Source organism: Epinephelus lanceolatus, chromosome 20 (genome assembly GCF_041903045.1).
Source record: "Epinephelus lanceolatus isolate andai-2023 chromosome 20, ASM4190304v1, whole genome shotgun sequence".
In the NCBI taxonomy this organism is placed as follows: Eukaryota; Metazoa; Chordata; class Actinopteri; order Perciformes; family Serranidae; genus Epinephelus; species Epinephelus lanceolatus.
In genome coordinates this window covers 15,859,208-15,879,961 of record NC_135753.1, presented here as the reverse complement: position 1 = coordinate 15,879,961, position 20,754 = coordinate 15,859,208, and the positions used below count along the sequence as shown (strand labels likewise).

The following is a 20,754-nucleotide window of genomic DNA, read 5'->3' as shown; positions in this document are numbered from 1 at the left end:
TGTGCTGAAACCCAACTGTCCCGACAAGGAAACCTTTAAGTTACCTTACAGGAGCGGAGGGGGCGGAATGACGAAATAAGGCGTCAATGAAACTCAACTGTTGGCCACCAGCCAGTCAGCAGAGTGGGAGATTAGCCCGTGGGACACCTGTTGACTGGGAACAGCTCACATATAGTGACTCAGTGGACAAAGCAAGCAAAGCCAACTGTGCAATGAGACTGATATTTCATCATCTCTACAAAGCCTCTCCACTGTGAGTCTCTCCTGGTGCACTGCTGCAGAAACTGTGGGCTCACATTAAAGCTGCAGGAGCTTTCACAGACTGGACACAAGAGATCAATATGAAAGGGTTAATCGATTAATCAGCAATCCTTTAAGTCGAGTAAAACTATTACTTCTCTCAATATTCATGTATTTTATGACATGTTTTGGCTCTTGAAGTGTAATTCTCAAACATCATTTAGGCTCCAGAATCTATAAGTGAATAAATAATAATAATTACAGTCTCACACAAATGTAGATTAATGTTAAATTTTGTCCCCATATTTTAACTTTGCATTACTTTGTCTTAGATTCCCCTTTCTTTCTACTTGCATGATTTTCTTTATATACATATTTAATGAGCATTGTTGAAGGGAGCCCTCAGATTTCCATCGCCAACAACTGCTTCTTTGTAACTGTTGCACAGATGACAATAAATAGCTTGAAACTTAAAGAGTCCCTGAGTAAACATAACTGAAGATAGTGAGGAATGCATAGTCATCCACATATCCTATGAGTCATATTATGAGATGGCTAAGGAGTAGGATAAACAAACAGGCTATGGTTACACTTGGAATTATTTTGTTCCATGAGCATTAATTAAAGATGATGATAATAAATGATACTGCAGATCATACATGTCCTGTAGGCTGTGGCGGGCTTCCTCTTTTCTATCTCCCCAGTTTCTTTAATCTGAATAAATCTGGGGTTTTCTGAACTTTTCAGTTTGAGTTATAATAAAATAGCATGAAGCAGCTCAGTGGTTCTCAACCTGCGGGCTGGGAGCATCTGAAGGGGTCGCAAAACAAATCTAAGGGGTCTCAACAAGATAGAGCAGGAAAGGTGCCAAAACTTTTTTTTTTCCTTGTGAAATGCTTGCGTCTTAGTGCTCTGACACACCAGGCTAACTGTCCACCATCATTGGTTGTCAGTTGCCCTCGTTTTTTATGGTGTGTTCTGCACCACTGGCGCTAGTCGGCCCTTGTCAGAGGCTTTTCAGCTGATCAGTCGGAGTCGGTGATTTCATCAGTGAGAGAAATCCCTGTGACTTGCAGTTTAGCTCAGATTGTCTTTTTAGACATAGAGCTCTTTGGCAAAAAATGGTTCGTAATTGTTTGCTAGTGCACGGTAAATATGATTTATTGTTTCGACATCTGGTTGTGTTGTTAATGTGCTAACTGGCTTGAATCCGTCCTGTCAGTCTTCCAGTTTCCCTTTCTGAAGGACGAATACAGACCTCCGCTGCCTGCTGGTGAATGTACATGCTTGTTGGCTGTTGACTGCAGTTTTTGCAGTGTTGTCAAGTGCAACATTTTAGCCAAGACAAAGGTGACGTAAGGCGACGCAACAGTCAGTTGCCGCTGGCGCTGGCTCTTTGATTTCGGTTTGGTTTGTCTGGCCCTTTAAATGTAAATATGTATAAACCACTGATGGAAAAGCTCCAACCTTATTGCTATATTCAACATGCAACTGATTCATTCAAATGGCCCATAAGTCAAAAAGCCTGAGAACCACTGCTACAACTCAATAGCTGACAGTATAGTTGGTGGTAAGGCGTGAAATGCTGCATGGTCTTTTTGTGCAAAACCTCTACAAGTGACCTTAAGCTACTCATCACTTTGTTGGAGGCTCCCGACCCAGCAGCCTGGGTCTGTTCGTCTGTCAGTACAGCTCTTTCTCTCTAATCCCACACCTCTCAAACAGCAGCTCAACACTGAATCCGTAGGGCGGCTGTCAGCTGGTCCATCTATTACAAAGTTAAACCACTTATCCTTCCATATGGGAGGGAACAGGGGCATCTAACCTCAGCTGGCACCCTGGTATGAAACAGCACATCGCTCTACCAAAAGCCTAAACCAACACCGGGTAAACAAAATCTGGTGTTTACTGCATGGGGAGCTCAACGGCAGATACAAGTGGCCCATAATCACATGGGTGGGGAGGAGCACGCCTGTTTGATTTAGTTTTGAGTGTGTTTTGATTGCTTTTATCAGCCATTGGGTGTCTCTTTGACTTCTTGTTACCAAGTGAACAAGAGCAGGCCCAAGCATGGAGTGTGGACTGGTAACTGGTGAGGTGCTAGCTCACCTCAGGGGCACCACTGAGGTGCCCTAAGCAAGGCACTGAACCCCCAACTGGTTGGGGTGCCTGTCCATGGGCAGCCACCGCACCCTGACATCTCTCCATTTAATGCATGTTAAGGTCCTGTTTGTGCCTGTGTGTATTTCAGGCCTGTGTGTAAATGACAGAGTGAAAAAAATAGACTTTCCCCTCAGGGATTTATAAAGTATAACTTCTTCTTCTTCTTCTTAAATATGAGTCAATTAAAAGAAAATCCATTAATAATACTTTCGTGAGAAATGAAAGAGCACATTAAAATCACACTTTCTCATGCTGTTGCTGAGAAATCCCTCCTAAGGCAGGACGGAGTCATACAGTAAAGACGCACTGCCCCCTACAGGCCACAGAATACCATTGCACCCAATTACAAAACGTGACTCAACATTTTCCTCAGACCATCGAGTCATCCATCACAGTTACAGTCTCCCAGTGGCAGCACAAAATGCAGTGCAACTTGATTTATGACGCCACAGTGACGAAACAGATGCTACATTCATTTTATTTTTAATTTAAAAAAGGGAAAATCTTATTTACAATCATTTTCACAGATATGGGAATTTTCATAACAATAGTAAGTAGTGACATTTTCAGGTCAGACGTGTCTTTTTCAGCCTGGAGTTGTCTGCGGCTGCTTTGCGCTTACGTGACGGAGTGTCTGGAGTTTCTTCAGAGGGAGCTTCAGTCAGGTAGTACAGCTCGATGGGCGGGGTCGGCTCCTGGAGGAAGGGAAAAACCAGGGCAGTGTCAGCGCAAACGAGCACAGCTTTAACATTCAATCAACTGACTCTGACTTAATTTTATCGTAATAATAATGAGCGATCTTACTTCTCGCAAGATGTGGTCATTTAACATCCTGAGACATGTTAAACTGTCTATAAAAGTAAAATAAATAAATTCTTATCAAAAGCTCCACTTACCTGCATGAGGTAGTCTGCGATGTACTCTGGTTTTAGGCATGTGACTCCATGAGAGGTAGCTTCAGATACATCGACTCTGAAGTCTCCAGGCTTCAGCCGACTGAAGTCTGCAAACAGGTGAGTGGCCTCCTTGTACAAGGACGGGGAGGGACTCAGCAGGACCTGAAGACAGAGAAATTACAGGTAAGAAGTATGTCTTCACTACGTATATGTATGTATTTATGTTGTCGTGATATGTCATGACGTCCTATGATACGCATTCCAGCATTTGATTAATTAATTTAATCTAAAAGAAAATCATTTTTGCTCAGCTCCTGATTCATTTCTTTGTCAGCTCTGCTCTTACATGACTGCACTCTAAAGCCAACACAAGAAACTCCTACAGTCTTAATACTTCAGTAGCTGATTCAGGGTTTCCTGTAGTGTTTAATAGCGGAGGTGAGTCAACTTGTCTGAAACAAAGACCAGCAAAATGTCAAATTTAATGATTGTGACTGTTGTTGAGGAGTCATCTCCTGATTAAAGTGATCACAAGGCAACATCTGGGTGCCTTATCACTGAGGCTAAACCTTTCACTGGGAAACCCTGTGAGCACAGGAGAGACACTCTCCAAATTGCAATGCAATATTTAGGACAAAGATTCACTACAGGGCCGTTGTTTAAAGATCTGTAACATAAAAATCTCAACCGTATCGTTCGAACATTACATCAACGTTTAACATGATCATAAAGTTACTTTTACAATGATTGTTTTGACCACGGATAACAGCGCTGGGCTACTCCACGATTGAATTTGCCACACAATGCCACAAAACAGTAGCTGTTTTGGTGGTCAATTCATCTAATGCTCATGGTAAGTTAGCAAGTTAACGTTACTTTCATTAGAGTGAAACAACTGAACTTGACTAAACATAACCTGAATGAAACTTTAATACAATAAATAGTCCTTGGACATGACGTCTGCCCAAGTCACATCAGATAGATTTTCATCAGCGGCTGTTTAACAATAAAGACAACTCCCCTGATCTCATGCTACTTTACGATAACATCAAAGTCAGTCTTTTGTCCTTGTTTTAGATTGAGAGACCCCCCGAGCAGCAGAAATTACATACTGTTGCGTTTAAGATGCTGTCTAAAATCTCTCTCTCTCTGATAAACAGTTAGCTGTTTGTCTGATTTGAAAACTACAACAGTGAATAAATAAATAAACAAGCATCAACCTTCGCCCTGCCAGACTGCAGTAACCGCCTGAAGCCTGATTCTCTGCTCTGGTCGATGTTCAGCATGACAGTCCACCCACTGAAGGCTCCCTGAAAAACAATGAAGACAAATAATACATACTACACTTTAACACTCAAGCAGTACCTAATGCAATACAGATGACAGTAATTAGGACTGTTAACTATGTGTATCTGTGTCTGTAAGTACCCCTTGCTCAGAGTGTCCCTGCAGTGCTTTTCTCCAGCGCATGGCAGCTAACGCCAGCCTCCTCTGCTGGGAGGTGATGGAGGGCAACGCATCCAGAATGGAGCTACTGCCCCACTCATACTCCTCCTCCTGGAACACACACAGATAAGATAGGTTAAATATTTCTGAGCATAAAAAATAAGGCTTGCCACTGACCATTTTGTTATAGTTACAAGGATAGGTGAACTTTGGAAATCTTTAAAACTCTCTGAGAATTCCTCCAAACGTTAATAAAATTACAAAATCAAACCAGTATTTTTAAATGTACGGCGCTAATGAAAACCCTGGTGGTCAGTATACAGAACAACAGGACATTAACTGATATGCAGCACATTAAACCAACCGTAACAATACTGTAATTACAGGGTGAATAACACCACTGCACACGAGTGTCATCAGTTGTCTGCTAGAGGCAATAAAAACAGAAATCTTCACATCCTGACCGGGATAAAGCGTCCAACAGAGCGGCAGGCCTCCAGGTACGAGCGGTGCAGAATCCATTTGCCCGCCGCCATTGCTGCCAGGTACTTCTCGTTGCGCAGAGGAGTCCCTACGATGATATGGGAACAGCTGGGGTCGAAAGACTGCTTGTCCAGGACTACACCGCCTGCAACACAAGAAATAGACAGGAAGGAAAAAAAGAAGTATAGATAAGATTTCGCTGTCCTGAAATAGGAGTTACAGACAGGATTATCAACGAATGTAGATCTTTACATAAATTTAAAAGTGCAATTAAACAAGACTTATCACTTTCACTTTTAGAGGCATAATTAAACACAGTTTTCTGGAAAGAATTTAACCTCAAGGACTTACGGTGTATCTTATTGATGTGTCCCTTCATTTTATAAGTTTCTCTTTGTAAATGCATCAGTCTGGTTAATAGTACAGTATAAGTTTCAGTGACTGTTTATCTTATGATAAACTGTGGTTTATTTGAAAATACTGAGCTCACAACAGGAAACATTTGCAGGAGGAAATATCCCAGGACCCTGGAGGTGCATCCTCCTTTTTAGTCATCGGGGATCAGCTCCTCTGACTTCAGGCCTCTGAAGTGTTGCATTTTTTTTTTACTGTAGCATGATGAAACATTTTAAGAGGCCTAATTAGGTGGAGGACTCACCAAGCTCCTCTATGAGGTGACTGTAATCAATGCGCTCCTGAGGGCTGAGGGAGGACAGCTGAAATCTGGGTGGCTGCTTTTCTTCCTCACGCTCCTCCTGAGAGAAACAAAAAACCTTTTAGCACCAGTCGCTTGAAAGAGACACCACAGGGTGCATATTACAGTTGATGTACTACTTGTACACTAAAAGCCATACTTTACACATATTAATAACCACATTAGCATGTGAATGTAGTTGTTTGTACTTGCTGTTAAAGTAAATATGAATCTTCACCTGTGGCTCCGGTGCTACTGCAGGTTTGGCGAGAGGGAAGGCGATGCTCGGGGCTTCAGGAGTAAGGAGGTCATTTTCTCGCCTCTCTGTCAGGGGCGTTGTGATTCTCGGACCCATATGCTGGTCAATGACTTCACAAGCAGCTGGGAGAGGATACAGTCATTAGTGAAAGTTAAAACTGAATTTACAGCGTGTCAAAAGCTTTGTTTGCCATTTCATGTACATGGTGAAAGTGCCCTCTTAAAGGGATAGTGCACCCAAAAATGAAAATTCAGCCATTATCTACTCACCCATATGCCGACGGAGGCCCTGGTGAAGTTTTAGAGTCCTCAAATCCCTTGTGGAGATTGGCGGGGGGAGCGGCTAACACACCTAATGGCAGACAGCGCAAAATTGAATCCACGAAGTATCTCCAACATGCTCATCCGTAGTGATCCAAGTGTCCTGAAGCCCCAACATAAAAAGTTGTTTTGAAAAACGTCATATGAACTCTGTTTTTAGCCTCACTGTAGCTTGTAGCTCTGACTGCTTCTCTGTGCTTCACGCTCACATGTGCGCGCTCAGGGTGATAAGTGATGCATGGTCTCTGAAGAGCAGCAGTCTCGTCAGTACTGATGTCCAGATTCTCAAGTGCAGGCATCACCAATTCCCAGTCTGAGCAGCAAAGACTTTCCTCATTGCTTTGCATTTGAAACAAGTACACCACCAGGTTTCCAGTGCTCGACTCCGGTATTCTGCAGCTGGCTGAGGCTCATGAGCTGCGGCGGCTGCTTCGTCCAGTAGCCTGAGTTCCGTGTCCGTATACTCGGGCTCAAACATATACAGCTCAACAAAGAAATGCTGTTCCTCCTCAATTTCAAAGTCTTCAGACATGTTGGGCTGTCCTTTGCTAAAAGACCGTAGTGCAAATTATCTTTTAGCTCTGTGGTTACTGCTGTCTCTCCCTGCGGTGCACGTGTCACGTGATGTAAACACGGGTGAGCAAAGCCCATGCTTTCGCTGGTCGCGCGCAAGCGCGGAGCACAGAGAAGCAGTCAGAGCTACAGGCTACAGTGAGGCTAAAAAAAGAGTTCATATGACGTTTTTCAAAACAACGTTTTATGTCGCGGCTGCAGCACACTTGGATCACTACAGATGAGCATGTTGGAGATACTTTGTTGATTCAATTTTGTGTTTTTGGATGTTAGTCTGGGGCACCGTCTGCCATTAGGTGTGCTAGCCGCTCCCCCTGCCGATCTCCGCAAGGGATGTGAGGACTCTAAAACTTCACCAGGGCTTCCATCGGCATATGGGTGAGTAGATAATGGCTGAATTTTCACTTTTGGGTGCACTATCCCTTTAAGATGCAGGTAAATGAACAACTAGAGACTTCCTTACAGGATTGGGTTGCAGCAACTATTTGTAAATCCATCGCTGAGTTTGCTAAGCTCTTGATAACGACTGGCCAGTTTCAAAGAAGTGATTTACTGAGGGTGTCTTAACACCTAAACTGTTTGGTTCAGATAAAACAAACTCAGGTCTGTTTTTCAGAGTAGCAGGGCTCATTTGGGTTGTTGTGAAAGCTGTCTATCAAATCCGAGTCTGACCAAACAACAGAACGGAGACCGCTTGAAAAGATGGGTGTCAGTCCGCTTGGAAGCAGACTCTGGTGTGGTTTATTTGTGGTGTGAAAGCAAACAAACCAAGCTGAGGATTTTATGATAGCAGATATGTGATTTTAGCCTGATTTCAAAAGCTAAGTTACTGATAAATCCATCCACTGAATGTAAAATCTTTCCATGCTCTTATAATTGATCTGAATAGGGCCATGTATATAACCTGTGTATCCAGATCACCATGGTAAAATGAATGCATGTCAACGTGAACATTTTCCCTGATTAAAAAGCTGTTAAAACTGCTGCACCGTCATCAGGCTCCTTTTACTTTGTCAGTTCATTAAGTCCATTAAAAGTGTGTGAAAGCGATCCAACAATAAAAAGCCCTGAATCATTACTGTGCAAGACATCTCCTTTTCATCCAGTCTCTACTTGTTAGTCATTATTCAGAATGTGAGGTTGATTTACAGTCTAATAATACTGATAATCAGCTCTTTCTACATCAAAAGTCAGTGTGAACAGGAAACAGACGAGAACTAAAATGCAACAATGTCTCATATGTTAAGCTTTGTCTGCACCAAATGAACCAAACTACAACCCTTAAATCAGGCTGCACCTTTACAACTGCAGTAATATCTCAGTTAGTAAAGACTTACGTGACAGTAATGTGAAAACCAGTTGCTAGGAAAAATTTGTAGCATGTCCAATCAAAACCATCAGCTATGTGAACAATTCACTGTAGCATCACAAGGTGTAACATAGGGAGGCAACCAATATATTAAACTTTCATGCTAATCCTTTGTAAATATAGGTCGGCCTTTGTAATTACAGGTATTTTTTTGTTAACTGTAACATTACATCCTCCCTTTGGATCATTATTAAACCTCATTTTGATAAAATGTCATGTCAATCATATTCCATATTACTTCATTTACTCATATGTTAGTGAGCTAATGTTACTACTGTCAGTTCTTTCAGTTAGCAAGGCAACAACAACACCTTGCAGTTAGCAGGTGTAAATCTTGAGCAACAAGTAATCTCTGTGCTAAAACTACTTTATGCAGTGAGACTTGTTTTAATTCAGTGATCTGTAAATCTCCATTTTTAAGTTACAATTAGGTAAGTTTGATTTCTCACCCATCTCCACTAGCTCTGAGTCCGTCATGGAGTCCCTGAACTGAGGGCCGTTTTCTGCGGTGGGAGGAGGTGGAGGTGCGAGGGGCTCAGAGTGTTGTGAGGGACTCCCAGGCCACTGTAGGTTATCAGCCAGCTTGGCTCTCTCCTCCCTGGCTGTAGGGTCGTCCCAAACGATCTGTTCACTCTGAGATGGCTCTGTGTTGAAGTCCATGGCTGCTTCTCTGGAAACCCTGAAATCAGGACAGAATGAGGTGAATTTATTTGGAAGAGGACGTGTGGGAACACCAGAAAATATTATTTTTGGTAACCAGTAGGGCAATTTTGGCTACGCCAGTTTAAACACGGCAAGTTGTGCCGAGTAGTACTGAGTTGCATCCAAAATGGAGTATCTCTGGAGTCAGGGCAGAGCATGTCTTGCCAACTTCAAGTGGGTTGCAGCAACATCAGATGGATGTTGATTTAAAATACACAAAATTCATACACTGTATTGGTTTATAGCACCACAACCATCCTAAATATATTACCAGTTTGCTTTGAGACGCTTTGAATTGTCATCATTTGAACATTTCTCAGTCCATGGCTACTTTACCTGAGAGCTTCCAGAGTTCGTCTGCTCCCGCAGCGTCCGACCCGGCTCCCATCAGGTGTGTTGGGGCCCGAGTCGGCCCCTCCTGATCCCATCCTGCTGAGTCTGACTGAGGTACGCCTCCCTGTCGTCAGCTTGGTGGCTGACATGATCTCCTGGAGCTGCCTCTGCAGGTTCTCTCTCATTTCTAGAGTCTCTGAACTATCTGGACACAAGAGAGTCGACCACGTGAGTAAAGTTATTGGCTCTAGCAAGTAGGTGCAGAAGTTGTAAAAAGACACCCACCACTTTTATCTGCAGTATCATTCATCTCTTCCCGATCGACGCTTCCATCACTTACACGACGTAAAGTTGTGGCTTCTTCTGTGGCAACGTGTTCACTCTGAGAGGCAGATCATTAAACAGATAATGAAACAGGGAAACGTGAAGACAATTAAATGAGACACCACCTGCATTAATGAGACGTTACTAATAACATAAACATTTAATTCAGTATCCAATGTCTCACTGAATCTTGAACTTACCAACACAATATACACAAGGTGAATTTACAAATATAAACCCACCTTGTCGTCCTTTGCGTCAGTGGCGTCTTTGCGTTGGGTTCGTGTTAAAGGTGGAGACCTCTGAGAGCTGTTGGGCACCTGGCTGAGGTTCAGGCTCATCTTGGGGTTGTAGGTGAAAGGATAGAGAGACTCGGGGACATGTCTCTGCTCGTCAGCACACTGCACAAGACGACACAACACATTAACGTACACAGAAGTTTATTAGAGCTGCCACGAGAATTAATTGAATGAAACAATTATGAGAGGGAACGATGGCTGGAATTCCCATCTGTCTGCAAAATTAGCATATCAAAGCTGTGTTTGATTAAATATTCTGCTTTTGTTGATGGGATGATTATCATTTGCCCCAGGTGAAATGTGCTAAGTGAATACTGAATGGTAATGGGAGGTACAAAGCAGCGCCAACCACCATGAAAATAAGATCACAAATCAAATCAAGTGTATCTTAATATCACTTTGTGTATCTTCTTGAAGACATAATTTCTTTGCAAGCTTGTACAAGTGATGTAATGTCAACAAAACATTTTGCCTTAATCTTTGTGGGAGCAGCATCGTGGTTAGTTTTGCCCCGATCCTTTCCCCTGTGTTTCACAGATGGGTTCGTGTTCTCATTTTGAAGGAAAGCATGATGGCTTTTTTCACAATTATCTGTCATTTTCTAAAACACACGATTACCTGATTCATTCACAAAACTACCTAACTGATAATGAAAACAATCATTAGTGTCCCTCTCAATACATTTCAAGGTGTAAATGTATTAAATGCTGTATAAAGATTTATGAACAGCTTCCTGTGGAGTGCACTTTAACTTTTCAACCAGGTCTGTGTCACCATAGTGTGGGCAGTGTGTGAACAGTGTTTGTTTTCCACCCCATGCTTCAGATTCCCAGCACTGGTGGCTCGAGGGTAGACCAGGCACCGTTATTTGCATACACTGCCCACACTGTGGTGAAACAGACCTGGTTAAAAAATCAGCAAAGTTTCCCTTTACAAGACAAAAAACAAACAAAAAAAGAGAAGTAAAGCAGAACTTGGGCTCTATTTATATTTGCTACTGAGAAACGTACAGCCTGTAGCCAGCACTGGGAGACCACATGCAGCCCTCTCTCTTTCACTCCTCTGTACTCCCGGGTGTTGTCCCCGACACGGCCCTGGTAGATGTAGTGTGTCACTGTGTCATCACAAGCCCACCTAAAAACAAGTAATGAAGTAATGAAATAATGAAATGCTTGTACTGTCTACATCTATATTTACTGAAATAAAGGTAAAAGGATAAGTTCACAATTTTTGAAGTCTTTCTTAAAACAATCCTGATGCAGCCATTAGATTAATGTGTGGTTCAATCTCATCATGGTGTGAGCTTCATGTGCCAGAAAATAACATAATCATCCATTTCTTGTCAAGAGCAAAGGCTCCCAAATTTGTCAAAGCGCTTGGTAGTGCTTGGTAAACTTTTGTGACTAGGCACGAGTGGAGACCCGGTGGGAAACAAAGAGGTATGAAACTATTTTGACTTGAATGTAAGTGACAGTTCAAAAATGCAATATTTGACAGTAAAAAACATACTTGTTGACTTCTTGCTTATCCACAAAATACAGTATCTCACATAAGTGAGTACACCCCTCCCATTTTTGCAAATATTTCATTATATCTTGTCATGGAACAACACTATACAAATGACACTTTGATATAACTTAAAGTTGTCAGTGTACAGCTTGTATAGTAGTATAGATTTACCTTCCTCTGAAAATTACTCAAAACACAGCCATCAACATCTAAACAGCTGGCAACATAAGTGAGTACACCCCACAGTGAACATGTCCAAATTGTGCCTAAAGTGTCAATATTTTGTGTGCCAACCATTATTATCTAGCACTGCCTCAACCTTTTTGGGCATGGAATTCACCAGAGCTCACAGGTTGCTTCAGGAATCCTCTCCCACTCCTCCATGATGACATCATGGAGCAGATGGATGTGAAGACACCTTGTGCTCCTTCACCTTCAGCTTGAGGATGCCCCACAGGTGCACAGGTGAGTTTAGGGCTGGATACATACTTGGCCAATCCATCACCTTCACCTTCACCTTCCTCAGCAAGGCAGTTGTCATCTTCTAGGTGTGTTTTGGCTCATTATCATGTTGGAAAACTTGATAATGAAAACTTGCAGCTCAGTTTCTGAAGAGGGGCGATCATGCTCTGCTCTGAATTCATGTTTCCCTAAATGAACCAAGCTCCCCAGAGCCGGCAGCACTCATGCAGCCCCAAACCATGATGCTGCCACCACTATACTTGACTGTAGGCAAGGGACAGTTGTCTTGGTGCTCTTTCAGCATGTGTGGCACCTTGGTGAAGAGCACCAAGACAACTGTCCCTTGCCTACAGTCAAGTATAGTGGTGGCAGCATCATGGTTTGGGGCTGCATGAGTGCTGCTGGCTCTGGGGAGCTCGGTTCATTTAGGGAAACATGAATTCAGAGCAGAGCATGATCACCCCTCTTCAGAAACTGAGCTGCAATGCAGTTTTCCAACATGATAATGACCCAAAACACACCTAAAAGATGACAACTGCCTTGCTGAGGAAGCTGAAGGTGAAGGTGATGGACTGGCCAAGTATGTATCCAGCCCTAAACTCATCTGTGCACCTGTGGGCCATCCTCAAGCTGAAGGTGGGGTAGCGCAAGGTGTCTTCACATCCATCTGCTCTGTGATGTCATCATGGAGGAGTGGGAGAGGATTCCTGAAGCAACCTGTGAGCTCTGGTGAATTCCATGCCCAAAAAGGTTGAGGCAGTGCTAGATAATAATGGTTGGCACACAAAATATTGACACTTTAGGCACAATTTGGACATGTTCACTGTGGGGTGTACTCACTTATGTTGCCAGCTGTTTAGATGTTGATGGCTGTGTTTTGAGTAATTTTCAGAGGAAGGTAAATCTATACTATTATACAAGCTGTACACTGACTACTTTAAGTTATATCAAAGTGTCATTTGTATAGTGTTGTCCCATGACAAGATATAATGAAATATTTGCAAAAATGGGAGGGGTGTACTCACTTATGTGAGATACTGTATATTTCTTTGTACACTCCCTGGTGTCTCAGAGTAACCTGTAATGAACAACGGGTTGAGCACAAATGCCTCTGTACATGCTTGTAGCTATTGTGCCACCTACGGAGGCCTGCACCATGGTGTTTTGCACGTTAGGATTTTTTAAAAACTTCAACAAATATGAACCCATCCTTTACTGATGTTTGCAAAAATGTGTCAAATACCTGAAGTCAGCTCCAAGTGAGGCAGCAATGGCATTGAGTTCACTTTGCATTTTGCTCAGCTTCTTCCCTACGCAGATCACGACACCAGTCAGAGGGCCGGCTTCTTTTTCTGGGACCTTACAAAAAAATTTGATAATATTTTTATTCATATGTCAAGTGATACACACATAACAGGCATTTCCTGGTTTCTGTAATCATAAGACATCCTTTAGTAAGGGCTCCTATACATTGTATTTGACAAATGAAGTGATTCTGAGATTAAACCACCAATGTCATGTATGCAAACAGGCATACTGTATTTTTATGTATTTCAGTTTACCTCCTTCTCAGTCGTCTTGGTAAACTGGGGGCTAGCAGAGATGGCTTGCATATCTGAGGTGGAATTTCGGGAGCTGTTGGCGAGAGCTACCCTCAGATTCCTGTTGATGACATCAGTCAGTGGAGTATCTACCCTCTCTCCTGGTTTGGATCTTCCCCCTGGAGTCTCCAGATCTCCAAGTGCATCCTTACCAAAGAAACATGCATTTACAGGATTATCTCTCAAATATTCATGCACAATAATTACTACAATTAGTGCCTGCGACATTAAGCAAAAATCATGGCACTAGCTTCTGTTTGTGCTCAGTGGGTCCTTACCTTGACATTGAAGGAAGGCCTGAACAGCTGGTCTCTGCTGAGGAAACGGGAGGGAGTGTCCAGCTGCAGAGGCGCTTCCTTCTGAAGGGGGTTCCTTTTGCCAACCCCCTGGTTTTGTTTGGGGGTGCTGACGTCCTCTTTTGGTTTCTTCGCGTCCAACACAGAGCGGAACACTTTGCTCTGGAAGCGGCCCAGATCCAGCGGGGTAACAGCCTTGCCACTCTGGAGACCCAGGAGAGGGATCTCTGGGGACGAACGTGCTGGTGGAGGCATGGCTTGCCTCTGGGAGCCACCGACAAAACTCTCATCATCCCTCTCTGTAGAAGAAGAAAATAAACTCACTATTGTCATCTGTCATGCAAAAAATGCTTTTACATCCACATATAGGCCTTAGTCAAGACACTTTTCTAACCTGGTGAGGGTGGCAGGTCAACTAGAAAACGCCCCTCCTCCGCCCGCTGGCCGGTCCGAGCAGACTCTAGTATCCAGTGCATAGTGACGGCTGGAAGCCCCCATTTCTTGGCTGCCTGGTACTTTGTGCCCTCTGGGCTCTGCAGCACCAGATGAGTGCTGGCCAGCATCCCTTTCTTCTGGTTGGCCAGGCGCACAAAGTAATCCTGGACACTGTAGGAGGGAGAGAAGATGAGAAGATTTAAGACAGGTAGGTCACAACAGGCAGGTAGGACACATGAGGGTAAAAGCTTGCAGGAGAGAGAGAGAGAGAGAGCACAAATGAACTGTGTTACAACAATATGAACAGACCAGGTCCTCAACATTTATTTAGCTGTGGTATAACCCCACAGCCCAGGAGCTCCTACAGCTTGAAAAATGTACAATGAAACTGTACTTTTGACCCCATCGTTCTGAGCACAAAAACAACTGCTATTACAAAACAAGCACAAAACCTAAACCTAAAACCTTAAACCACTAATATTGCTATTATTTTAACAGTGTAGGGAATGTTATACTTTAGGATTCATCATGTTATTATGAAGCACGCAAAAAAACCCTGAATACAATTGTAAAAAAAAAATACATCTATATATAAAAACTAAAAACATAACATGACAAAAAAGGACAAATTAAACCAGGCTGTTGATGTGTTATATGACTGTCAGCTGTAATGACTACAATATATTATGAATCCACATTTAATGTGTCCAGGGTCATATTTCCTCACCACATGCTATGGAGCTTTTACTGACGAAGGTTTGTCTCCCTCCACATCACTTTTCCATTTGTGTCATTATGTCCAAGAGAAAGTTAGCTCGCTAACAGTGGAAAAACACGTTTGTCTCCACCTAATGATACGTGTGACATGATATTCAAACTAACTGGTCATTGGAATTATGTATATTAATTTGACATTTTTATTAATATGAAGTCCTGGGCACATGGATATAAAAATTGCTAGCTTTGTAAATTACTACCATTTTTTAATTTAATCTAACCATTTAGCAGGATCCCTGCAGCCCACTAGATGGCGCTCTGATGCCCACCAGTGGGCTTTACTGATCACGCCCCTCTGGTTGAAAATAGCTGATGTAAAGCACTTTGAAATTGCCTAAGTCTATAAACAATGCTATATGAATAAATGCCTTTGCCTATGACTCTGTAGAAGATGTAAACACCAAACCCTCCTGCAGCTGTTCATGTAGCTTAACCATGTAGCTCAACAGTAAAACACTGTATGTGGTCAGACTGAAATGTAACCATACTTGGCTCCGAGGTGCTTGGCCAGGTCCACCAAAGACTCCCTCTCTGCTCCGGTGAACTGACTGACAGACAGAACACAGTCTTTGAGAGGAAAACGTCCGTCCATCACAGGAACAGGGGTGAACAAAGGGTTGGAGGACAGCTGCAGAACACACTCCTTCTCCACACACATGGCCTGAAAATTAACAAGAGCAAAACATGTCTTGTCTTGTCTTAGAGAGCACTTTCGTAGGATACAAAACTGACAGAGAACAAATATGTATTTCACAATTTTAAAAATTTTCATTATCAACTGATCTGACAAATATTTTTTGATTAATCGATTGTTTATTCTGTAAATTCTTTGCTTGATAACTGACCTAAACAATTAATGGATTATCAAAATGTGTTGATTTTCTGTCAATACATCAATGACTAACTGTTTTCAGCTCAAAAATTAGGTGTTGCCTCAAAAATGAGACAAACAACACAAAAGAACCCCTTCATTAAAGACAGTTACTAAAAAATAAATATTTACCTCTGTGTTCTACCATTTGAATGAATTGACACATCAGATGGCACTGAAATCACCAATTATGCTCTCCTCCCTTCACAGATAAATCTAAAGCAGTATGAATATGATCTTACCAGCCAGGTATCTGTGACCACCTCGTCCACTGTTGCCTCCACTGAACAGCCCAATAGTGGTACCACCGCGTAGTCTGCCACAACACGTGTGCGACCCATCAGCACCCTGCCTCCGTTTTCCATCACCAGTAGAGAAAGCTGGGCCTCGGCCTCAGCGCCAAAGCCCACAAGGAGGAAACGTTTCTTGAAAAACAGGCCTGCAGCGCTGGCTTCCTGCAAGGTCGAGTCCGCCTCTGGTCCTCTGGTGTGGTTTGGTGCCCAGGATTCAGGCTGAGGCTCTACAGATATACTGACGGACCTCCTGCTGCTGCCCTCTGCTGGTGGGGGCATATCCACTGGGGGATAAAAAGAATGTTGGATTAGCTGCAATGTACAAAACTACATCTGGTAAAATCTCTTAAAAATGTGTCAAATCAAATTAAGCAACTTAAACGACAGATACCTACCTACTGTAGGGTCGTCATCCATGTACTGTGAGAGCAGATCTTCCTCTGCTCTTGTTTGTCTGGGAGTACTGGGACTGGCTGCAGGCGGACCAGCTGAGACCCGGGAGGTGGGAGTGTGATGGGCAGGCACAGTGACAGCAGCCGCAGCCAGGGGCAGACAGTCTGGGTGGAGGTAATCTGCTTCTGGGAGTAGACTGCCTTTGTTGAAACTGTCCAGCAGCCACTGTACTGTCACTACGTGGGGTCTGAAAAGTAACATCCAGACATTACATCATCTCAGTGATTTAACATACTGCAAACTTGCTGAACTGCAACAGTGCTCTTTAAGCAATGTTCTGTATATTTCACTTTGTGACTACATATGATGTTGCAAAACAAATTTCAGATTAAAGATAAGGTAAGTATATGTACTGAACTTTGATAAGACCTAATGTTTACAGACCTTATGATTCAGAACTTTTTAGTTTTGTGGGTTGAAACAGTCAAAACAGACAAGATCTAAAAAGTGAAGAGGCCATAAATACCATGTAAAATAATCATTTTTGGTGCTCAGACCTATGTGTTGCTTTGGAGAGAAAATTCTTGAGCTCCTGGTCCAGCTCTCCCATGACCACATGTGTGAGTTCCTCACTGGGCTGATTGAAGCGCAGACCTCCTGCAGCATTCACAAGACGCTTCAGCTTCTCCAGTTTCTTCCCTGGCAGGCCACACAGATACAGCTGCACAACATTTAACAAGCGTCACATAAAGCCTCAACTTTGTCTTTCACATCATTAATATCTTACAACAACAAAACTGAGGGGAAGAAAACTCCATTCTGTATGAAAGGGAATATTCTCTTGTTTACCTTACAGCCATCCAGTATATCATCAGCTGGGCAGACGGTGAGATCTAGAGTGTCTATGGGGTCTGGAGCCTCCAGGCGGCTGATGCTGCCATTGGTGAGGGCTGTGTCATTTATTGTCATGCTGGCATTGACAGATATGTGACTTAAACCCAACAGAGATGGACCCTCTAGAGCGAAAAAACAGGATTCTTCATTTTAATAAATCACAGAGAATCACTCTGAAACTCATTAAGATTCTAAATGTTGTGTTTAAACCCTATCACACCATGAGGATGACAATGTAAACATATTAAATAGAGTAAACAACAAACAAGCACACTATCAGTTTGCAGCTCACCGTCCTTCTTGTTGGTGCCAGTGGGGGTTGAGGTGTGAGGTCGAGTTGTCTTTGATGCATTACGCTCCACAGCGTACCTGCTCTCGTCTTGACAAAAGCCCTTCTCTATGCTGTCAAACAGCCAGTGCAAAGACACGCAATACACATTCCACTTCTTTGCACACTCGTACTTCTGACCTGCAAACAAATACAATTACTTTCAGTGATTTGTTAATGCTAGTAGCAATAACGGTAGCACACCCAAAACCAGAGCTAGAGCTAGATACTAGAGCTAGATACAAAATGTTGTTCCACTAACTGAATCTGGTCTTTAATTGTACAAAATGGAACTCATTCTGCTAAAGATGGTGGTGAATTACCTGTCGGCTCACTAACGATGAGGTGTGTACACTCATTCATCTTGAGTTGACCGCTGTAGGTGGCTCCGTGCTGTTCACAGAGCCGCTGCACCTCTTTGCGCTCTGTGCTGGAGAGGCCTGTCACACAAACAGTGCAGCCACGCAGCACAGGGCACAGATAGTCCTCAATGGGCAGATCTGTATACCTGAAAAGACTGAGGAAGGCAGAAAGAGGTATTCACTATTGTCACAATGTTATATAACAATTGTATCACTTGATGGTAACATAGTTCTGAACCTATGTTCGAATACAGTACATGAAAGAGTTTATTTGGCCAAGAAAACATCACAAAAATGAATATGTATCTTTCGACCATAGATGTTCGACGAGAAATGTGATTTTTAATAAGATTACACACCTATCCTGAGATTTCTCCCAGCAGGCTTTGATCCATGTGGGCAGCAGGATGGGTTTACCAAGGCTGGCAGCTACCAGATATTTCTTGCTGCCCACCTCTCCCGCTATCAGGTGTGTGACAGATACATTTAAGTCCAGATAGACCCGTCCACCCATGAGCTGCACCAGATCCATCACCTCTGTCTGTAGAGAGGGACATTTAGAGAGACATCAACAGATGGAACACTTTAGAAGACACTGCTGAGGCACAACAATTTGCGAAGCATCAGACACAGTGAACTAACCCGTGTTGCTTTATCCAGACTGGTGCAGGAAATAGTGATGTCAGCCATGGCCATGTTATAGACGGGTTTCTCTGCTCTGGGAACACAATGCTGCTGCTGCAGACAGTACAACACCACCAGTGGGCTCACCACCCGGCAGCCAAGCTACATGACAAATAACAAACAGCGTGAGAGATTAGAGTCAGTCTCTACATTTATTTTATATATTTTATATCTCAATTCTTGAGACAAGAACACAATCCAAGTTACGATGTATGAAATACTGAGTCAGACCCTTTTGCAGTGCAGAAAGGCTGGGCTGGTGAAGCTGCTGAAGACAAACAGAGACTTGTCCTTCTGGTCCATCTGTAAAACTGCATCTTCTTCGATGGTTTTCAAGTACTTGTCAGACTGGAGCTCTGAAATGGCCTGTGTAAACAGAGACGAACACCACCATCATCCACTGCAAAACAACAGCCCTGGCAAAACGTATTCGTACATTAAAGGCTGACAATGAAGTTTACCTCATAAGCTTTGGCAGCATATTCTGTCCTTTGTCCATTACTTTCCACAAACTTGACAATGAAGCCTTCCTTGTCTCCTTTGGACATGGTCAACCTGTAACTGGATAAGGACCAGTGAAATGATACAACGTTTGTTAGAATGGCATTAGCTGGCCTTAGCAGTAGCCTGAGTCGACAGCACTTCCAGAGAATATGTCATGACTAAACATCTTTTAAATACACATCTGGCCATATATTTGTACGTTATATTTATGTACATCAAATTGGCCTACTGAGGTAAGCTACTAGCATAACTGGTGGCCACTTACCTCTTGATGGGCTGTCAGAAAAATAGAGGCAGTGTCAATACTCTGACAGTATTTGACATGAACGCTAACTAGTCATGGAGGACTAGCTTAACGTCAATGTCTTTTTTCCTCGAGAAAATGCTCCAAATAAAACAGTTTATAACCTAACTATGTCCGTTTTAGACAGAGCCTGCTGCGCTAACTTACTTGAACACTGTTAGCTAACATTCAAACAAGCATATAACGTTAAAAATAAAATTCAAAAACACGAGTATTCCTATTATCGTAAACGAATAATTACTAGTTCCCGCAGCACCGAAGAATACACGTACATTTTGTGATAATTTAGTGTTAATAGTTAGGAGAAATTAAAATATCAGCTTTGTTGTTATTCGCGCCAACGGTGTAGCTTCTGGTGTAACCTGCTAATTCGACCGTGTGGAGTCGGACAGTGTTGAAAAGTTCCGCATCTTCAAAATACTCAACATATGATCGATAAGGTATTGTATGAATGCACTAAACCTAAAGTAAAACAATTAAAAATGAATTTAAAAATAAAAGTACAATTAATACAAGCCGAAAATATTAAATAAGTTTAGTTAAGGCCTATTGTTATTTATTCATAACTAGGGCTACTTTGCATCAATTCCTACATTTCTGACCCCAGGTTCGGCGTATCAAATGACACAAAACTAAAAAATAAAATAAAATAACATAAAACAAGATAAAATGAAATAGAATAAAATAAAATAAAATAAAATAGAATAAAAATGTAATTATGTGTTGAAAAACATGTTGATATAATCAACACAATAATGTTAATAATAATAATAATAATAATAATAATAATAATAACAAAATTTGGAGTTTCGTAGATTGTCAGGACCATCCTGTTTTTTTTTACACAAGTGTATTGTTAGCCTTTCTTCCTTTGAATTCTATATATTCGCATAATTACACAGGCATGTGTAAGATAAGTTTTAGGACAATTTGTCTTATA

General features: G+C 42.4%; 1 protein-coding gene across 1 annotated transcript; it reads right to left on the bottom strand.

The window, feature by feature from the left end:
* Positions 1-2,867: 2,867 nt before the first annotated feature.
* Positions 2,868-20,186, bottom strand: topbp1 (DNA topoisomerase II binding protein 1). Its single transcript, XM_033639545.2, has 28 exons — positions 19,776-20,186; positions 19,468-19,567; positions 19,238-19,372; positions 18,965-19,108; positions 18,682-18,863; positions 18,284-18,477; positions 17,925-18,101; positions 17,588-17,754; positions 17,296-17,459; positions 16,741-16,985; positions 16,295-16,629; positions 15,670-15,842; positions 14,364-14,575; positions 13,952-14,268; positions 13,635-13,820; positions 13,316-13,431; positions 11,112-11,235; positions 10,045-10,203; positions 9,764-9,860; positions 9,482-9,683; positions 8,893-9,122; positions 6,161-6,303; positions 5,887-5,983; positions 5,210-5,373; positions 4,728-4,856; positions 4,520-4,609; positions 3,300-3,461; positions 2,868-3,098 (listed from the first exon to the last, which is right to left on the bottom strand). Exons 2-28 carry the CDS (start codon positions 19,552-19,554, stop codon positions 2,970-2,972), a joined length of 4,560 nt encoding a protein of 1,519 aa, XP_033495436.1. The 5' UTR covers positions 19,555-19,567; positions 19,776-20,186; the 3' UTR covers positions 2,868-2,969.
* Positions 20,187-20,754: the final 568 nt, after the last annotated feature.